At 36.6% G+C, this 22,416-nt stretch overlaps 2 protein-coding genes across 4 annotated transcripts in view; one reads left to right on the top strand and one right to left on the bottom strand.

Moving 5' to 3' along the window:
- Window positions 1–3,108, top strand: part of TFG (trafficking from ER to golgi regulator) — a 38,354-nt gene extending 35,246 nt beyond the window's left edge. For all 3 annotated transcript variants that reach the window (XM_045540391.1, XM_045540392.1, XM_045540390.1), the window contains exon 8: window positions 2,305–3,108. In XM_045540391.1, coding sequence (XP_045396347.1) covers window positions 2,305–2,687 — 383 coding nt within the window. In that variant the 3' untranslated portion in view covers window positions 2,688–3,108. The remainder of the gene's footprint in view (window positions 1–2,304) is intronic.
- A 255-nt stretch (window positions 3,109–3,363) lies between these two features.
- The window catches only part of LOC123630595 (ABI family member 3 binding protein), a 221,947-nt gene continuing 202,894 nt past the window's right edge, over window positions 3,364–22,416 (bottom strand). Inside the window, exons 63-68 of the mRNA XM_045540393.1 lie at window positions 19,762–19,870; window positions 8,587–8,666; window positions 7,762–7,791; window positions 6,973–7,134; window positions 5,574–5,696; window positions 3,364–4,634 (exon numbers count right to left, since the gene is read on the bottom strand). Of these exons, the coding sequence (XP_045396349.1) occupies window positions 4,519–4,634; window positions 5,574–5,696; window positions 6,973–7,134; window positions 7,762–7,791; window positions 8,587–8,666; window positions 19,762–19,870 (620 nt within the window). The 3' untranslated portion in view covers window positions 3,364–4,518. The remainder of the gene's footprint in view (window positions 4,635–5,573; window positions 5,697–6,972; window positions 7,135–7,761; window positions 7,792–8,586; window positions 8,667–19,761; window positions 19,871–22,416) is intronic.

Raw genomic sequence — 22,416 nt, 5'->3', positions numbered from 1 at the left:
CTGTACCTGCTGGGTTTTAATTATATAAAATAGAATGAACTTAAGCTCGGATTATGGTATTAAGGGGAAGGTTATTTTTAGGGTGTAGTTCTTTAAAATATAGTGACTTGTAGTCATATGATTTGTAGAAATAATAGACTGTCAGAGCAGACTAGATCTAGTCACCATTTAACCTCAGGAGATTTTAGCCCTCGTGGTGCTTAAGAATCCCTGGGGTGCTTTTTGGTGCTTGGGTCCCACTCCCAGAGATTTTGTTTCCTTTGGTTAGGGGTATGGGACTCGGGCTTTGATATTTTGAAAGCATCACAGATCATTCTAATGTGCAGCCATGGTTGGGGACCACTGATCTTGTCCCACCCACTCATTTTATATAAATAAGGCAACTTGGGTTCAAAAAGGTTGTGATTTGTCCAAGCACACACAGCCATTCAGTGGGGGAGCTGGACCATAATCTAGTACTCATGTCTTTGTGGTTAAGTAATTCTCTGTATCATTCTATGTTCTCCAACCTAGACCAAGGCTTTTTCCATAAAAGGATAAGTAGTAAATATTTTAGGCTTTATAGACCATACGACTTTTTTCCTAGACTATTTATTGAAACAAAAACCACATAATTTCCATTTCATGCAGTTTCCAGTGGTGCTCACCAAAAGTTATTATTTTGGGGGCTATGTGTGGAAGGGAGACTATACACATAGTAGAAGCATTGCCACTACTGGGCTGCTGGTGAAATGGCATCTTCAGCTCTTAGGGTTATTCTCTCTCCTGAGCAGTAATTAAGGGTATGTTTGCTTCTAGAGTCCTTTAAAAAAATTTAGATTTCAGTTGCTAGGATGAAAAGGCAGCTGTTTTTCTTGTCTTTTTTTGCTCACAGTTTTAATTGAGTAGACATTTTCAGTGTAAAAATTGAATCCATCTGTTTCTCTAAAAACTTACAGTAAAAATTTAAGTTAAAAAGTTTTATACAGAGGAAAGGAGAAATTTTGACATTCAAACTTTTTTATGAATTGATTTCAGTATCAGATGCTCTCATGCTTTAGATATTTGATTTACTTATTAATAACCAAGCTTGCTCTTAATAATTTTAGTCAGGGATTCACTCTGAGTAAAATTTAGGTTTTTTTCAAGTTATTATCTTTGTATTTCTGATCCTACTAGTCCTATTAACTTGAATTTGATTGAGAGATATGGAAATAGTCAACTAAATACTCTACTTGGAGACTCTAAGTGGCGGTGGTGGTGATGGTGTTAACATTGGACCATCTTTGACCCTGTTGGTTTGCCAGTTTCCCTCTGTGACCTTTTCCAGTTTTGTTCATGGACTGTGTCATAAAGGTTTCTTTCATGAGTAAATTTTGAACCCAGGTTCAAGGTGAGTTCAGAATATACTCAAATTCATTCAATCCTTTTTTTTGTTAAATGCAGGGTTGTACATATTTTAATAATTTTCTTATGTATCTGGTATTTAATGCTGACAGGATTCCAGTCAATGGAGAGGTTTCATTGCAAGTAGCTGCAGGTGTGTTTCATGGTAGAGATAAAAGTTTTCAGTGAAGCAGACTTTCTTTTAAAAAAAGCATTACATCTTAGTAAATAATATAGATGTTGATTTTGTGGGGCGATATGGTGTGCTTTTTATGTGTCATGCTGTACTGCTAAGTCAAAATTTTGAGTTGTAAAGGCAAAAATATCAGATACCAAATCTAAAAGAAATGAAAGGATTATGAAAATGGTACTCATAATAGTATTTATTCTTAAATGGCTTTGTTTTTATAAACTTTAAAACATCTCATTATAATAAATGTACTTGTAGTATTGTTTCATTTTAAAATGTTCATTCTTTGCAATGTATTTTTATTTGGTACTATTGTTAAATAGGTCTCTCAAAACCTAGTTACTGTTTAGCTTTGGTATTTTTCATCGTCCTAGAAAGTACAATAATTCCTTTAATATTTGAGCATCTCCTCCCTTCTAGGAATTATGCTAGAGCAGAAATTTGGTCTCAGGGATTATATTGTATTGAAGCAGTTGTAATGAAGATACACATATAGATAGTGGTTATATATATATACATATATATTGGTTTCAGTTTTAAGATTAGAAGGTTTAAAAAATTGTAGAAAATGCCTCTTGAATAACTGTTTGGTCTCGAAGTAATATTATGTGATGGAATCTACTACTCTGCTTGTTACATACATATTTGTTAAATTTCTCATCATTTTTGGCCCATACCAGTAAGACTAATTCTCTGGAAAAAAGTTTCACCCAAAGATAAATAAGATATTATTTATTTTGCCTTTTCAGCCAGCTATAGTCAGCAGAGTGGACCCCAACAACCTCAGCAGTTCCAGGGATATGGCCAGCAACCAACTTCCCAGGCACCGGCTCCTGCCTTTTCCGGTCAGCCTCAACAACTGCCTGCTCAGCCACCACAGCAGTACCAGGCGAGCAACTATCCTGCACAAACTTATACCACCCAAACTTCTCAGCCTACTAATTATACTGTGGCCCCTGCCTCTCAACCTGGAATGGCTCCAAGCCAACCTGGGGCCTATCAACCAAGACCAGGTTTTAGTCCACTTCCTGGAAGTACCATGACCCCTCCTCCAAGTGGGCCTAACCCTTATGCACGTAACCGTCCTCCCTTTGGTCAGGGCTATACCCAGCCTGGTCCTGGGTATCGATAAGGAGGCTCAGCTACACTGATTAATGTAGCTGCTAGCTATTTCCCCTCCCAAAAGACTCCAATACTATTTTTAATTTGTATTGAAGTTCAGAAATTTCAAAAGCAGAGCATTTTTTATGATATCATTGTTGCTGTTAATTGAAAATGTAATTTGCTGGAACATAGACCAAAATGAAAGTTTTTTTCCTCCCTGCTTAAAAATGTAGCAGCTTCCTAGTTATTTTGAAACACTACTCTTACGTGTGTAAAGTGATTGACTTTCTAGCTTCCTTGGTCCAGAGGATATTAAAATTGAGGTCTAGCCTTCTTACTGGGCTTTTTACTATTAACATGATGTACTAAAATAGAGCCGTTTGAGAAGACAACTAGATATTATGTATAAAATGTTAACATCGATAGGTTAATAAAGATGATTGAATCCATTAGTTGTCTTGAAATTTAGTCATTAACATTGTATATTTTGGTCTTAAAATGAAGTATAGACGTTTCCTTTCAGAGAAACACAGTGCCATTTGGTTTTTATCCATCCTGATTTTGGGGGAAATATTGGCTTAAAACAAACTTTAGACTTCGTAGGAAGAAAGGTTAACTTAGGGGTTTGGTAGATCCTGAATAACTTTGTGCTTTTCCTTCCTACAGAGATAAAAAAGAACCATTCAGAAATAAAATACTCAGTCTTAAAAAAAAACAAAAAACTACATCTTTTTATTGCAGAATTTGTACTTGTTTGAAAAATACAAAATGTAGCATTGATAAAATCAAAGCATGTTGAAAGGCAAGCACAGGGAAAGGTCCTTTCAGGATGAGGGCAGCACGCATGCCTATCTTCCTCCCCAGCTGAAGGAAAACTACCTTTTTTAATGAAAATGAGTCAGGTTTTCATTACAGATTGATTGAAACAGTTACAGTAACATCCTCTGATACATTCATTCATAGAGGTCTTATGTATAAATATATATAGTAAATATCCTATAAAATGTTAAGGATCTCATCATGCATTATCTTTTTGTGCTCAGACTTCACATTCAGTCTCTACATACAGCTTGATCAGAATCACAAAAACAATATGAAGATAATTACTTAAAGGTATAGTTTGACAAAGTATATTCAGACATTGTAACATAATTGCAGATAGAGAAATAATATATCTTTTGAAACTGAATATAGCAGATTCTTCATTTTTTTCGCTGAAGAGACATTTTCTGATTAAATCTTTTTAATTTGCAGATATTTTAAGGAAATGAATATTAACATGAATGTATAACTACTTAAACTCCTCAGAAAAGCTACCCAGCTGTTGCTAAAAAATTGAAGTTTAAATAAACATGACTATTAGGACCTTTTCCCCTAAGAGAGAGAGAGAGATATATATGCTAAAGATAATTTGATCCAATAAGTTAAAAACTAAGTTGAGATTTATGGAATTAACTCACCCATAGGAAGAGTACACATCAAAGTAAATATTTTTTTAAAAGTATAAGTTTTTGATGTTAATTTTGTTATAAAAGTATCTCAAAACATCATTACAACAATGTGATAAATAATATACAAATGATCTCTTAAAATACCATGAGTAGGGAGCCAGCTTCCCCAAAAATGTTATTCTGTTAATGTCAATATCTTGTTTCTTAAAATGATTTTGTAAAACCTGATAAATACTCTCAGCAATCTTTTCTAATAATAAACATCTAATAGTGCTATTAATTAGATTGTAGACTTTTATACATAGTAAACAAAATAGCTTTAAATGAATGTGACAAATACCGTAGTGTTTCCAATGATCTTTTTGCCATGGTGAAACAGAAGGTACTTTTGAGCACCAAGTACAGCATCTACCATTTTCCAGGAATTGTAGTCCCACATTCATACCACTGAACATAATTGATTTGGGTGTGACCACCTATTTCTCCAAATTGGACAGGTTCCTGGCGAACGGCTCTGAAATAGCCTAAGAGGGAAAATAGTTTAGTTTTAAGAGCTGCTGTATTTTTGCTCTCATTGCTCATAGGCAGAAGGATGTCATTGAATGGCGAGGTTACTCTGGGTGAGGGAAGGTAATTTAGAAAACTGATAGCAATATAGGCCTTGATGCATTTCATGAAGTAGTAGTGGCTGGCTAAAATCATGCACACCCAAAAACTTGACATTTGCCATAAAAAGTTAGGATGGGATGGTTGGTAGTGTGAGAGCAGTTTCAACTGACCATTAAAATGTTCACAGATCTTATTAAGTCATCATTTAGTGTGGTTGGGTTTTTAAGTGCCAGTGAACAAAATGTGTTACTGTACTGAAAAATCCGATCAAGTACTTCTTCAAAGTATTCAAGAAACTGGTGATTCCCGAGTAATATGGACAGGTTACCCTGTTGTACATGGCTTAGACAAGAATTTTCATTCTTTTTCAGTCCTCATTACACAGCTTGGTGCTGATGGATCTTGCAGAGGTTATTTCTCAGTAGAATTTTTCTATTTTAATTATATTTATATAGTTATTTATAAGGCAAATACTGTTTTTTCCATTTATGGTAATAATAAAGTTTTTGTTAAAAATTTTAAGGGAATAAAAAACAGTGTGCTCAATATGATAAAATCCATAAAGGTAATACCTGAGTGATGTAAGTTTGGAGAACAGTTTTGTTTTTATAGTTGCTTTTGCAAATTCAGATTTTCTTGAAGTAGAATTTATTTATATATGTCTGTGTAAGTTCCCTTGGCTCTAAGTTTCTAATTTGAGAAACTTACATTGAAGTTTTCATTTTCTCCTAGCCAGCTAAGTAGAGCAGTAGTACCACAGAATTCTCTTTAAATTGATTGCTTTCCTCGGCTTGATTTCTTTCTGGGTTAATCTGTAAAACTCTGTTACTTAGGAGAAGGATCAGAAAACATACCTTCTTTGGTGGGTAGCTGGTCAGAACTGAGTTGCTGTCCCGTACGTCCATCTAAGAATGAATCCACAAATTGGCAGTGATCTTCTCCGTGACCCCTCTGATCGCCTATGTTATAAAATTTTCCTGAAGAATAGAAATTGAAAGGATAAAAAGAATAGAACAGTGTTACTTTCTTATACTATCTTGTCTTACTTTCTTTGATATGGTAGTTCTGAAATAATCAAATTGTTTCAAATAATCATCTTGCCTGTTCTTATACATTTTTTCACCTATTCCTTATCATCCTAGTTCAAGCCAGCAATGTCTCTGGACTGAACTATGGGATAGTCTCCCAAATGGTGTCTCTGCTTTTACTCTTACCCCTCCCTATAGTCTTCCTCTCCTCCTCTTCTCAGAGATTAATGATGTTTTAAAAATGTAAGTCAGATGATGTTACTTCCATAAATCTTTCCGACCATCTCACATTATACTCACAATAAAATCCAAAGTCCTCACCTGCCTGCCTATTCATCCCCTTACTGTCAGCCAAGTAATGAAACTAATGAAACTGGCCAGGTGTGTTCTGCCTCAGGCCTTTGCACTTTCTGCCTGGCACTAACTGCTTTATCCCTAGTACAGTTGGTTCCTTATCATAATATTTTTCTTAGCATAAGTGTTCCCTTTTCAGAGGGGGCTTCCCTAACCATCTAACTAAAGGAGCTTCCCTGTTCAGCCATTCTCTCTCACTGTTTTAAAAAGTTTCTTCAAAGTACCTATATGAAATTTCTCTTTATGTATTTGTTGTCTATCTCTTCCTACTGAGGAGAGGAGAGAGAGGTAAGCTATATGAAAGCAGGAAATGTGTCTTTTTGCTGCTTAGTCTCCAGCACCTACAACAGTGTCTGTCATAAAGTAGATAAAAATATTTGTTGAATGACCAAACAGATATCTACCTGTTGGGGCCAGACTTACATACATATGTTTAAAAATTATTACTGCATGAATGAATATAGAAAGTTATAACCTATTGTGTATGGAGCAAGGGGTTATAGCCCTTCTGCCATCTTAAAAATGACATATTCCTTCCATGATTATTGTTATATACACTCCTTTTATTATCAGTAGGCGTTTTATCCATGGGCGATTGTAACAAAATTGAGCTTGAACATGCTTGGTAACGGTACATTCAAGTTTGCTCATGGTGGCACTGTTTCAAATTGCATTTTTATTATATACCTTTTAATAGCATGTCTTAAATCTATGCTTTCTAGGATAAGTATTTCAATAACATGTTGCTCAGAGGCAAACTTGTATTTATATCACCCCTTAGTGCCTGGAACTCTGCATAGGAAAGGAGAATGCTGCAAAACATACCCTGAAGTCAAAGGCTCAAAACAGGGCTGGTAGGTAGCCTGCTTACCTGTGAGGGAGTCGCTCAAATAAATCTTGTATCTGAGAGAGTTGCACAGCTGCACTCCTACAAATTTTTTATACCACGTCCTTTTGACATATTGTTTGCCCTTACATTCTGAGTAAGAGTCTGAATTAAAGGGTCTTTCAGTCCAGATGGCATCTCTTCCTGCTGCATAAGGAAAACACATGGTTTGAGTTTAGTATCTGATTCTTGGGTACTGAAGAGGTGTCCTAAAAGCTTTAAAAAGGCAGTTTTGCAAAGTTTATCGTCAGCTTGCTGATACTTGGCCTTTTCCAGTGCTAAATATTGGAGCCAAAAATACTGCAAAGGTTTAAACAAGTAACCTCCAAATAAGTTTCTGTCAATAGTGAGATAAATCATGGAGCAGTAGGTTTAGGTGTTGAGTAGCCTCTGCAGTGCTAGATGTGGATAGTGTCCTTTAGGAGAAAATTTAGGTTTCTTTTTGCAACATATGACAAAATTAAAGCATCTGCTTTTATGTGACTTGTTATTACAGATGGAAATGAGGTTGTTATATCTTGACTTATTAAACAGAAAATTTGAGCTGGCCTGGTACACGAGTAAAAGCAAGTTTCAAAATGTCTAATTTCTTTTCAGAACATCAGAGGCTCTCAGTGTTATTCACTGTGTTAGGTAAATATTCACACCTGATTGATAGTCTAAAAAAGACTAAATGGAAAAAAGTGAAATCATGGTTCAAATTCTGCCATGCCTGTTGAGTTGAATGACTTTAGAGAAGCATGTAATTGTGTTCCTGTTGGGACAGGTACTTACCAGAAACTGGCTCGCTCACTCTTGGGTCCGCTGAGGAGAAATAACAAACACAAAAGTCAGACATCCTCAGGTAACGTCCCAACATTCCAGTGGCATGATGAAGATGGGTGCTTGTGATTGTTAAGAAATCTTATTTACAAAATGCTACACTTTTCCTAAAGACTGAGTTTGAAAGTTTTGTTTTGGAAATTTTTCTTGATGAATAATCTCCTGCCAGGTAGGTATTCAGCTGTGTCTGTTAGATGTGGTTTGAGTAGTTAGGAGCCTTTGTTGGTGTTCCGGCCTTCACTTCAATTTCAAAAGCTTCTCCTTTTAGTTTCATACAAAAACTATTCATGGTAAAATCACTAAGATGCTATGAACAGCAGTTTGCATAAAAATGCAAATAATAATGCTGTATGTACCGATGTATCTTGTTAAATTGGCACTTGCAAGATCTAATCAGAAAATTTCACAGCTGCTTATCATAAAAGAACTGTTACATGAGTTCCCTTTCTAGCTGTACTGATATTTTGATTCTAGGCATACAGGGGAGTGTTCGTTCATTCACTAGATTTTTGAAAGAGTATAGATTATGTTTTTTTCTTTTTAGCTGATATGTCTAACTTTTCTGACATCAAGGTAAGTGAGGAAAAGTAAGTGGTGCTTCCCTAAGGGTATCTTCCATTTGCTTTTATCCATGAATTTTTTTTTTTTTTTTTTTTAAGAAATTCCAGAAACTCTTTGAGTACAGTTTAGCTGGATTTCAAAAAAGCTCCGTGTGCAAAACATTGCTCCATTGTGGCCCTTTACATCTTTGTTGGGAATTACTATTGATGTGATTACCTGATTCAGTGCTAAATGCCACTGTGTTGCTCACCGGGCCTTCACCAAGTGGGTTTTTGGGTTTCACCTGGAATTCATAGCTGTGTAAGGAGGACATAAAAAAATAATTGTAATATATTCTTGAGGGGTAGGAAGCAACATTTCCCTTGTTATACTGACATCCCTCCTGATTCTATTTTGAAATCATGATGACAGTGAATGATAACATATGTTCTATTAATAAAAGCAGGTTGAGGAAAGAAAAACGCTTACTGTTACTTTCTAAACAGCGTGTCTAATGTTTTGTATAAGCATTAAGTTGACAAAAAAGATGGTTGTCTTTCAGAAACTCCATATTAGTACAAATAACTGGGTTCTGTGAATGGACATAAAAGAGGTATGTGGATTCAGGCTAATTCCAGCGATAAGGAGCCTCAGTTTCTTTTGAATGTCTGAGCTACTTCCTGGGGCCAAGAATTGGAAAGATTCCTTTTTATTCCCTATTATCCCAACTCTGAGTATAACCTTGGACTTGGCCACCTTCCTCATTGTGGGGTTTGAACTGCCTATATCAGAATCACATGATAGGGTGGCAGTTTATTTAAAATGCAGATTTCTTGCCCCACCATAGCTATTGAATCAGTTTTTGAGGGAGTTCAGGAAAGAGTTTATAACAAGTTTCTGAAGTGAATTCTGTGCCCACTGAAACTTGAGAACTACTAAACTAAGCTATGGAACAGATAAACCTAAAAATGTTCTTTGCAAGGGCTTCCTAGTTATATTTCCTATTTCTAGAACTTAGGTTCCTGTGATCCACAGACAACCCATGATGTCTTCAGAAAAGGAGGTGTTGCCTCAAGAGCCTGAACACAAATACTGTGACTTTTCTCCCCCTCCATAAACCAGATTCATATTGGCTAGTCTCTTAACCCTTTATTAAAAAAAAAAAATCCAGATCCCTTGGAATTATAAGTACCTTTGATTCTATCCTTAAGAATTATTTATGAAATTGTTGTATAGTATTTGATAAATTTTATTCATAAAACATGTAAGCAGAGCAAATCCTTTGAAGAAATTCAAACAGTAAAGCAAGCTGCTGTTTGCCTGAAGTTAAGATTTCCTTTTAGCAGCGGGCTTAGCAGTGAAAGTTGCATTTAAAACCAACCTGTTGTCTGATAGTATTATGGGTCCCAGATTTATACAAGGCTTTTGGAAGATAATTTCCGCCTTTGAGAAGTTTGTAATTAAGAATGCAGAACACACAAAAGATATTTTATAAACAAATGAAAAGCAAAAGAATGACAGTTACCAGTTTGGCAGAGATGGTACCAAGTGAGCGAGAAAAAAACAAACTTTACAGAGCTCAAGGAGTCAGTTTTTTGATCACTGAGGCATTGCATTAAAACACTGCTAGAATCTAGTATAAGGAAGGTTCTGGTGTTAAAACAATAGCAACCACTTTTTGAGTGCTTACTGTGTATCAGATGCATTAGTCGTTCTACGTATATAAAGTGATACGACATACATAAAGCAATGACTTAAGTATCATTCTGACTTTCAGATGAGAACAATGAGGCTCATAACCCTTGTACTATGTATTTGTGTTTCCAAACTTCAAAACTTTGTGCAAATGGGAATTAATGTACCCTTCCTCATTGGATTTTTAATGAGAGTACAAATGGAAGCATTTTTTAAACAAAACTGATAAAAGGTGCCATTATCATTTGCAATAAGAGATTGTCAATATAGAAACACGTGTGTCATTTAAATAAATCACAAGTACATGGGGTGTTTTCACATGGAATATTTTCCAGAGACTAAATTCATGTTAAGAGGCCTGATGGCCTCAAAACAAAGCAAAACCACCACCAACGAAAACAAAACAAAGCCCCCACAAAACTGTGGTGAACTGAAAATGGAAAAAAGGAATCAGCAGCATCTGGGCTTTCATTCAAGTGGGCAGTGCCTTCCACATTTCATATTCATTCCAGGCCATTGCCAAAAGCCCTGCGGTTTGGCCAAGTTTGATTGCCAGAATCATCTCCATGTCTTTTTATTTCACAGTTATTTACACTCAAGCTCCATTTTTAACATGGCCCACAAGCATTCATAAGCTACTTTTTGTGTTTTTTGCCAACATTTTATAATATTTGACAAGTTTTGAAGAAATCATTTTACGCTACATTTAATTAACAACATGGGAACTAAAAGACACAGTTTTTTTGATTAAACCCTACATAAACAAAAAATATTTGTGGTAAAATTTTTTCCCAAGAAGCATAGTTTGTCACAAGATGAATGACACCATAGGTCTAAGAGTAATGTCTTAGAGAAAATATTGATTGTACATAGGAAATAAGCATGCTCTCTAAAAATTTCAGAAACAGAGTTCTTTGAAATAAAAAATGTAAATAAAACTTCAAATGCAAATTTTGGAAGATAAAGTTGAGAACATTTTACAAGTAACTAGAACAAAGTCAAAGAGATGAAAAATGAGAGAAAATAAGAAAACTGGAGGATTATTCCAGAGAACATAGTACCCAAACCAGTAGGAATTCTAGAAGACAGCAGAGGCAAAGGAGGATAGAAAATTATACCAGAAATTGTGTGAGAAATGTCCTAGAACTGAAAGACATGAGTTACCAGATTGGAAAGACTTCTGTGCCCAGCAAAATGAAAAAAGAGGAAAAGGACTAAGTACATGAATTGCAAAATTTCAGAGTACTAAGGTATAAAGGCAAGTCCAAAAAACTTTTGGGAAGAAAATAATAGGTCCCATTCAAAGGATCTAGAGTCAGAATGATACTTAACAGTGACACTGAAAGTTAGAAAACAATGGTACAATGGCTTCAAAAGTGTTCATCTTACCCAAAAATCTATATCTAGCTAAACAACGGTATCAAAAGACACTTTAAAACATGTAACAACTTGAAAATATTGTGTTCCATAATTTTTTCTCAAGATGTATTTCTTAAGAAATGCCACAAAGCGAGGGAATAAATAAAGACGACAACATGGGATGCAGGAATTAGGAGATTCAACAGAGGCAAAAGACTGTGGTAAGGAATTCCAGAAGTGGAATTGTTGCCATGAAAAAAAAAAAAATACAGAGAACAAAGAGATGACTGGAGCATTTGACCATTTTGAGAAATGGACAGCCTAGAAATAGGGAATTAATTGACAGAGAAATAGCTAAAATAATTTTTAAAATGTTTGCCTTTGGAAAACCAAATTTGGAATAGGGAGGAGCTGCTTTTGTGGTATTTGGGTTTTAAAACCATGTACATATATTTCTGTTGAAAATTAAATTTAAAAAGCCATTTATAAGACCCATTACATCAAAACTGTATCTAAATGAGTACAGTCCAGGAGACAACTTCAGCCAGGCCTTTTGCCCCATCTAGAACAAGGTAAGTAACACCTCTTGCAGCACGTTGTGCCTGGTTCTACCAGGGATAGGTATGGATCCCAACTAAAGCAACCTTTCCCGCACATGCCTACCAGGAGGCAGCATGATCTGGTGGTTAAGAACATGGGTTCTAGAACCAGAAAGATGCGCTGACAACTCACTAATGTGTGACTTTAAGGTAAGTTACTTAACCTCTCTGAGCCTCAATTTCCTCATGTATAAAAATGAGGATAATGTTATTTGTGAGGATACTATTAATTATAGTAATTAAAACCTCACAAGGATATAAAAGTGCCTGTGGGGTTTTTACAAGGATTAAAGGAGATAACATGTAAAGGCAAAGTGCCTGACACATAAGGATTATAAATATTCACTAGTATTATATCTCTAGAGAATTTTTTTAAAGAGAAATTTCTCTTATTGTGGAATTTGACAAAAACTGCTATAGAACTTCTCAAAGCAGAACTCTTTCATGTCCACATACTTGCTTTTTGCTTGTGAAGGTTATAATAAGGGCATATCCAGTGGGTTACTGGGAGGATTGAAACTTAAGTAAATCTTTCTACCTATCATCTTAGTTCCAGAGGCTAAGAAAAAAAAATTACATAAGATTTCATTGAAGAGTCTAGGAAGCTCTAAAGCATCCCAGAGGACTGGCATAATAAATTCAAGGATTGGCCAGGCACAGTGGTTCATGCCTGTAATCCTAGCACTTTGGGAGGTCTAGGAGGGAAGATAGCTTGAGGCCAGGAGTTCAAGATCAGCCTGGGCATGATAGTAAGACCCCGTCACTCAAAAAAAAAAAAAAATTAAAAATTAGCCAGGCATGTTGGCACACACCTGTTGTCCCAGCCCCTCAGGAGGCTGAGGCAAGAGGGTTGCTTGAGTCAGAGAGTGGGATCCTCCAACCCACCTGCAGAATCTAGCCGGGGACTGATTTCCACAGTGGGAGAGGTGGTAATACCTTCAAGGTTAACTTTTAGGTCTGATTAGGGCTGACACTTCTTCCTGTCCTTCCCTCCCACTTTTGTTGTTCTCTGTAACCTTTTTCCCCCTCTGTTTCTGCCTACAATATAGAGCTGAATTATCGTTTTCACAATTTGATAGACTTTTTAGTTATATACTCCCTACTGGTTAAGTGGTTTTCACTCTAACAAAAAACCCAATAAACGCCAAGCAAACTCTTTTATATAGAAGGCCACCCTGTAGCTACAGGTTTGAGTTGTTTGGCTAGCTGATTTTTATCCCTAGAGTAGTCTTAAAATATTTGAGCCCCATTCAGATGGGGTTTCAGTCAGAGGGAGAGAAATGAAAAAGTGGAATAAGAAAAAAGTTGGCCACTCAAAGAAGGAAAGGGAAATCTAATCAATCAATTTGGGTGAGCTCACCTCCAAGGACATTGAAGGGTCATGGTAAGCATTTCTGGATACCTGCCACATGAAAAGTTACTGTGCAGCTTGGGAATAAAGATAAGGAAAGGAACGAGAGCAGAACAGAAGGGACACTTAGAGGACACAATAAACTTAAATCAGGGACAGAAAAGAGAAGGTCAGGGAATCAGCAGTCAGGGAATCATGAACTGCAGTCCATGATGTCCTACTCAATATTTCTTTTGTCCCGTTTTTGTCGGGGACACAGAAATTCTGGAGTTGGGCTACACTTCTAATTTTGTAGTGCTGCTATGACTTTCTCCTACTCCCTGCTTAGATAACAAGAAACTCAAAGAAAATGAAATAAAAAGTATATGGTGATGTTAGAGGAAGATTTGTTCTCTTCATAGACTACTGGAGTTACATGCTCTTAGAGTGCCATTCTTTTGCCCAATGAAAAGTTGCTAAACTGAGCAATCAACTTCTTTAACGAGGAAGAAATTGCTCTTCTGCTGCTCACACCTACAATAAAACTAAATAAAATGCCTGATGCTTTGACAGCTTATTTTACTCTTTTCTACAAAGCCCATGAGAGGAGATGTTGAAAAGTTAACACAGAATCTGCAGAGCCCAGAATTTCACAGAAACACTGAAAAGGGTATATATTCCACATGCCTGCTTTCTTTGGCCAGATTTACAGTTTACAAGCAGTTGCTGCCTTTATTCCAGCTATCCATCAGTGCCAACATTTTATTTAATCAAACATCATAAACAACAGTCCCAAACTATCACTGTTGTCAGCTATAGCAGCGGTCCCCAACCTTTTTGGCTCCAGGGATGGTTTCATGGAAGACAACTTTTCCATGGACCAGGGTGGGGGTGCTGGTTTCAGGATGATTCAAGTGCATTACATTTATTGTGCAGTCAAACCTCTCTGCTAATGAACGATAATCTGTATTTGTGGCTGCTCCCCAGCACTATCATCACTGCCTCAGCTCCACCTCAGGTCATCAGGCATTAGATTCTCATAAGAAGTGTGCAACCTAGATCCCTCATGTGCGCAGTTTATAGTAGGGTTCGCGCTCCTTTGAGAGTCTAACGCCACCACTGATCTGACAGGAGGCAGAGCTTATGCGGTGATGCCAGCAATGGGAAGTGGCTGTAAATACAGATGAAGCTTTGCTTGCCCTCCTGCCACTCACCTCCTGCTGTGCAGCCTGGTTTTTAACAGGCCACAAATGGTACCAGTCAGCCGCCTGTGGGTTAGAAACCGCAGAGCTATGGGACACTTTAGTACGTTTTAGTCTTAGAGGAAGAACCATTTTCTAAAATCGTCCCAAGCCACAGAGTTCAGTAAAAGTACTTGAGCATATTAAGTGAATTTGATTTATCTTAATTACCAGAGTACACTTTCCATAGGAAATTGTTAGACCACATGTAGTTCTGGCAGACACAATGGAGTCTTCAATTTTTCAGTAAAGCGAGGAGAGAAATGGGCTCATTGGAAGAGAAGAGTGGTAATTAAAGGGCTTTTATTATGTGCAGATTGTATATCCATCGACATTGGCCAACCAGTTCATGAAGAACCCAGGCCATCAAAGGATTATCAAAATGTGTGCCAAAAATAGTTCATCTGAACACAAATTGCACAATGCAGACAGAGATTCAAAGAAAAGTGGTTTACTAGGAATTCCACTTGTTAGGGAACTGACCTAGGTTTTAGTTTTATTTTCAGTTCCAGTTCTCTCACTGACTCCATGTATAGTATAGTTCTGGCTGCCATAGGATTATATCATTTTAGAGTTGGAAGAGACTTAGAGATTGATAATTCATGCTTTCTGTCCCTATAAGCTGTGGTATAAGACGTATTGTTTAACACATACTTTATGCATTCCTCTATTCACAGAACTAAAGATAATCATGGTGGTCTTTGCAAAGTGTTTTGCTCCAGATAGGAAAGGCTGTTCTTAATATTTTTCCTTTGGTTCACTAAGAGCCACACATTGCCCAAAGAGATAGAGGATTGGTGTTTCTTGAGGAATGGTAGGGCAGGAGAGGTTTCATAGATAAGAAATAAATGGAGATTATGTTTGTGAAATGGGCTTTAGGTGTGTAGTGATTCAGGTGGATACCAACATCACTACATTTTCTTTTTATTTTAGGACTAGGGCATGAGAGAGGAATCCTCTAAAGGAAAGATGAAGTTTGTGTTAACAGATCTCTGTTGCTTCACTGGACAAAGACAGTTACGGCTCCCCACAAAAAGGAGCCTTCCCTGTCCATATATTTGACCACAGTCCTGCTGCAGCTGCTGGCCAGGGTGGGGAGGGCCACCCCGTGCCACCTTTGGAGCTGCACCCAGGAGCCCCAGGGCAACCCTATGGCTCTCTATAGACAGGAACATCTGACCCAGGTGTGGAGCCAGACTCTCCCATTGGCAAAATAGCTTCTGGATGGTCCATTACTGTGGGCGATTTTTTGAGCTTCTGCAGAGTAGATAAAAACCTGGCTAAGTCATAAAAACAGGCAGTAGAAGTTTGGCACACATTGTGAAAGGAAAGCATCGTCTGCTGTCGTCTTATTTCTGGAATAGTGTATCACCATTTAGAATTTCTAACCAAAACTGCTCTATAGATCTCTAATCTCTGCCTTGTTTCTCCTGGGTTAAATGTTCTAACCCCAAGCTCTACTCCACCTGGGTCCATGTGTAAAGATTTTCCAGTAATTATCATCTGATTTCAGATACCATGATTTTTAGTCAGGATAAGTGATGGAAAATGCTACTAAAATAAATGATTTACATGTATCTCCTAGTATTGGAACACAGCTACAGTAATTCTTTCAGAAGCTAATATATTATCTCTCTTCTAGTTATTCAAATATGGAATTCTGAACCTAATGGGGGAATTGTAACAGCTATAATTCAAAGTTTGCATATTTTAGAAATTCAATTTTACCATATATCTTGATTCAAAATTTCCCCCAAGCATTGAAATATAACTAGGGTTATTCTTTAAGCTAATAAAAGACACTTGGTGGCTGCCTCCTGTATATACTTCCTCTTTATTTTATAGTACGTCTTTTATTAGCATTAATCTTGAATCATGGTTGGGGTAGAAAAGATACAATGGAAGTACAATGCCTTGACAACTTAAGATAGTATGCAAAAAGCTTGCATCAAAAAAGCCAACAAACCTAAATTGGGGAACTTGCAACTTTATTATTCTGGCTGTAGCCTTGCTGTCAGTAGTAACTTTGAGGACTCCTCATACTATATTTCACCTAAATCATGTACATGGATTTGATTAGAAAGAACAATACTGTGGTTGCTTTTCCTTTTCTTGCCAGCTTGCCCTTTCCATCTTATTCTTTACCATCAAGTTCTAGTCTCAAATATTCCATGAAGCTTCCTCTCCTTCTAACTCACAGAACTTGGGTATAAGTCCTATGCTCAGTATGCTCTTTTGTGCTCTACAATTACTTCATGGGTGTTACTTTTGTTTTCTCAGATACTTTCAGGCTTCGGAAATATCAGATTAATTGAAATAATTTACTTTACCTTATTCTTCCTTACCTCATTATTTTGTCTAATGGAAGTTTCAACATATAATTTTAATATTTCAGCTCAAAACATTTTTTGCCCATTAAATAGATACATTAATTTCTGACACACCCCTGTTAAGAGAGATGTGGGATGCATTCACAGGCTCAGTGAGGACCAGGGTCTACTGAACTACTTGACCACGACAAGGTTTCACATACTGAAGACTAAACAGTTTTCACCAGACACCTTTACATCCATGTATATTATTATTTTTTTTCACAAATGGAAATATGTTCTTTACTTCGAACTACTGATTGGCAACTTTTAAATCATGAGCCATTAGTGACTACTCTTATAATTCTGGCTAAATCATATATATGAAAATTAGTGATTTTGATATCCTAATGGATTTCATTAGATCATACCAAACTCTAAAAATAACATTAAGTAAGCCACACATAGACAAATTGGCCTCAAACTAGTGCCAGTGGTAAAACCTGGCATGTGATCCTGATTTCAGGGATCCCTAAACTTGATGTAATATTGTTTTCCCCAAAGGGCCTCCTTTAGGCTTTGCTAGTCATGAGGTAAGGACAGGTTTTAGGGGTCCTCCAGTGGAAGGCCCACTGATGGATGACTGGAGAGAAAAGCAAGACACACACACAGGATGGGATAAAGACAGTCATGCTGTCTTCCAGTCTGAGGCAAACTCCAGAAATAGTCAGTATAAGTCCTAAAATGATTATAACTAGAAGCTACATGTAAACCCCCTGACCTGTGACTACAGAATGAAATGCAGCTCAGTCCAATGGTCCTTTTCTCTTCCCCACCTACTTTACCAATTAGGTCAGATGCCCAATGGCACTCTTGCCAAGACATTAACAAAAACTAAATGAAAAGTCAGAATGAAAACTATAATGAATACTAGAGCAAGTCACTCCCCAGTGACCACCCTTCAGGGTCTACCCATCTCCTGACCTGGCTTACAAGGCCCTTTTCAACCTGGCTTCTACCTTTCTTTGCTGCTTCTGCCTCCAGTCACTTGTCACCACTTGCACTGGGGGAAATAGCCTATTGTACATGGCACACAACCATGGCACCTGACACATGCTATTCTCCCTGACATTCCCTCCCCCTACCTCAACCACCTGGATAGCTCCTTCCTACCTGTCCTCAGCCCAGGTGTCACCTTCTCCAGGAAGATTTTCCTCATTTCCCCAAACTTGGAGTGTCATACACTCTTGGCTCCCATGGCACCTTAGGCAAACTTCTGTCAGAGCTCTGGTCACTTTTGTGTAGAGTACCTGGTTATTAACTGCTTCCCCTCTAGCCCCAAGCTCATGAATAAATAAACGTTTATTCATGTTTTTATAGCCACACCACCAAGAATACCACTGAGCACAATGTTGGCACTTGATAGATGTTAGCTGAATGAAAATGCAAACCTTTTACAAAGAAATTGGGTTTAAAATGTCACTGGAATAACTGGGTTCTACATTCAGATCTGAGGACAGACCAATTCAGCAAAGGAACACAATGAACATTTAGAAATTCGATGCCTTTCAATGAATGTATGTATACTACACAGGTCACTTTTTATTAAATGGAATTATTTATTAAATGAAATAAAAAGCAGAAACCTGAAGAGAAAAACCAAGTTTTATAAGCACCAATCCTCCTATTAAAAAGTCTAAATTAAATGACCTTTTCTCTTTTGCCTTTTCCTTAAAATATTTTATGGTAAAAATTGGCTTTATCTCCCCCTCTCAATCTTGCTAAGGAAACAGAACAAAGATCATCAAATGGGCTTTTACTGAAATTCGTGCTTATTTTGGCTACTTTGAATATATTAAGAAGATTAGGAGTTGTAAAATTTTCCATGTTATATCTCAAAATAGAGAACTTTAAAGAAAAAAAAAAACCACTTGTGGAAGAAGTGTTGTTTTTGCAGTACGGAACTAAAGTTTATATATAGCAAACCATCTATAATAAATTAGATGCTTCCTTTTCCATAAAAAGATTAGAAAAGTCTCCCTACTGTCATAGCCAAAATAGGCTCTTTTGAGTGTCACTATCAATACTCAATTCCATTCATTCAATTATGACAATGTGAAACTTATGAGAAAAAGACATTCTCTTTTTGGAACTTTCCTACTACATTTCTAGAAATATCTAAGGCCCTCATTTTTATATCAATAATATAATGAACTGATAAAATATTGTGTACTTTAGATTTAGAAAGGAATTATAAAACTGTACAGCAATATGAACAACCTGGTGTCAGTGTGTAATAAGGGATACTTGGAAAAGTTGTTTATTATAGAGTAATGTTAAAAATATGTAGCTCTATTGTCAAACTCCTTTGTCATTTGTAATAAAGGGTTCTGAAAGCAAAGAATTGCATGACTTGGACTCATAGTTATTTTAAGTATTAACTATTAAAAACTTTCACCGACATTTTGTCATGTGACTTTCATGTCCTTGTTCTCCACTTTGCATGACAGCCAAATTTTTCGGTGCTTCAAATCTAGTTTACATCATGTGCACTCTAGTTGTCTCTGGTCAACAGATTTTTACTTCTTTAAATTTTGGTGTTTAACATAAACATTTGGTATCAATGGCCCTCTATTTTTTTATGTTGCTATACTGTTAACTTAACAAAACCATCTTGCCACTTCTTTTTTTCCCTATCAATAACATGCATATTTGCTAAACCTGACTCCATAGGTATCTACTGCCACATACAGAAAGCCAGAGTGAGATGCAGGCTAGACCCCCCTTCAAGACAGAGAAGATGAAATAATTTCATTTCTTTGTTGTGGTTATGTCTTTTGCACACTCAGAGTGTACCAGGAATTGCACTGGTGGCTTACCTTGTGTTTGGTTTCAGATTTTCTACCGTGGAGAAGGTTTGATTTGTAATTTGAATAGACTTGTTCTTCCCACTGAATGACCCATTTTCTCTGGATATAACTTCATATTCTGAAAGGCAAAAAAAGCCAATAGATACTTGTCTTTCTCTCTCTGATTTAATTGCTCTTGAAGCTAATAGCATAATAAAACCACTCTTATAAAAGTGAGCAATTGAGGTTGCAGTTCTTGAGGCATATTAATATTACACATTAGCAATTTCCAGATAGGGATGGTCAGCAGATGATGAAGGTCCCAGAAACATTTTGGGATTTGCTCATTGACAATTTCTGCTTTCCTTTTACCAGAGCGGAGGAAGGCCTGGTAACTGGTAAAGACTGATGATGACGCTCCTGTGGTTGCTCTGGGTGCGTGACCTTTGATTTTGTTAGGTAAGTCAGGTAGCCTGCCACAGTGGGAAAGCCCAGTCTGGGGAAAGCACTGTATGAGGGGTGGTGCTTGAGAAGCCATGTTTTCTACTTTACAAGCTTTACAGTGTAGTTGGGGAAAAGGCCACTGATCATGCGGTACTATTGCAAAAAACTTCTTTGAGTTCAAAATCATAGCAGCAAATAAGAGTTAATCACATAATAAACTATACTTAACTGTGGTTTATTATTTTAAACTATAAAATTAGTGGGGTTTTGTACCTACTGCTTATATAAGTTATGCTCCCTTGATCATTTTCTTTGTATTAAAAAAGTCATGTCCTTAAAGTTTGCATAGAGGTCTGCGTGAATTTCACTCAAACGCATGTTTTATGAACTTGCAGGGCTCGTCAAAAGAGAAAGACATTCAGAAGAAGAGAATACAATTTATACATTTGTTAACTGGTTTTCCCTGCTCTTAGTTGGGATTTAGCTTAATGCATGTGACAAGATGATATAGAGGACTAAAAAAACAAACAAAAAAACAAACAAGCAACAACAAAGTCCCACTCAAAACCAGCTCCATTAATATGAAAAAACACACAAATTCTGGGCATCAGATAAGGTAGAAAGGCTGCAAAAGAGCTGGCAAGTTATACTGGGGATTTCTGAGATTAGCACTGAGACCAAAGGTATAAAGCTAAATATCTGCAATAAAACCCAAAGTAGAATAACTCAGGTAGACCTAAAAATCACCAATTTATATTCAAGGAGGTTTTTTTGGGTTTTTTTTTTGTTTTTTTTACAACAGGATCTCGTTCTGTTGCCTGGGCTAGAGTGCAGTGGCATCATCACAGCTCACTGCAACCTCAAACTCCTGGGCTCAAGTGATCCTCCTGCCTCAGTCTCCTGAGTATCTGGGACTACAGGTGCATGCCACCATGCCTGGCTTATTTTTATATTTTTGGTAGAGTCAGGGTCTCACTATATTGCTCAGGCTGGGCTTAAACTTCTGGCCTCAAGCAGTCTTCCTGCCCTAGCCTCCCAAAGTGCTGGGATTACAGGCGTGACCCACTGCACCTGGCCTAGAGAGGATTCTTAATAATATATTTTAAAACTCCAAAAAGAAGATGACTTTTTCTGAACAATTTTATATGGTTATCTTTCCAAAAATTCAAAATTAAACTGGAAGACAGTGGCTATTATGTTTGGATACCCAGTACAGCTATTAAAGGACTAATGACTGATGTTTCAAACCCTGATTCAGGCATTTTTGATCCCAAGCCATCTCTCCACTGGGGGTCTATTCTAACAGGATGGAAAGGGAGGGAGGCACAATGGGAAGACCCTAAATTCAAATCTGTCCATTTTGGATCTTTTCCTCTGCTGTAAAGGGATGTTTGTTAAAAAACAAACAAAAAAAAAAGTGGAAGTAATTAAAATGTAAGTAAAATTGATTTTTAAAAAAATGGAAACTGCGGTATAACAAAGAGACAAAACAAGCCACTTGCCTTGAACTTGGTCTCATTTCTTCCCATTTGTAAAATGCCAATAATATATCTCCATAGTGTTTTGCTTGTGGGGGTTAAATTAGGAACATATGGGAAGTTCCTAATAATATTTTCCATGTATTTTGCTCAACAGGTGGTACCTATTATTTTTATAATCCTTTATCATCCCTTAGTTGTATTCTGAAAATAGCATCACAAAAATTTTAAGATTCCAATTGGAAAGATTCAAGTACTGCTGAGTCACTAAAAAAAAACAGTTTATATGACACTCTAATTGGTTATGGACTAAAGCAACCACATTCAAAAACCATCTTTGGTTTGGTACATTCCTCATCGACTGTAATGATATCCTATTTGATACTAAGCCAGCCTTTTAGTACTTAAAAATTCTATTGTACGTTTTCGTTTTCATTTGACTCAAGTTTTAACAGTTGATTTAATAATATTTTTTTCCTGGAGGATCAGAGTTTTCAAAATGGATCTAGAAGCTTCCTTCATAATTAAAAAGACATTTAGAATTTCTCTCTGAATTCTAGCTTTTGAAAATATGTTTGTCTTATGCTTTGTAAATGTATCTTTCATTTTTGATGCTTTAAAGTGCTAATAATGCCTTTTCATAAATTCACCAACATTATAAAAATTACTTCTATCATTGCTACTACTGACAAACATTAATTTAACAATTTCTAATTTATGCTGCATATTCAAATACTTTAATTTTATCCTCAGGATAAATTGA

This window comes from Lemur catta, chromosome 1 (genome assembly GCF_020740605.2).
Source record: "Lemur catta isolate mLemCat1 chromosome 1, mLemCat1.pri, whole genome shotgun sequence".
Lineage (NCBI taxonomy): Eukaryota > Metazoa > Chordata > Mammalia > Primates > Lemuridae > Lemur > Lemur catta.
This window is presented reverse-complemented; position numbering and strand designations above follow the sequence as displayed.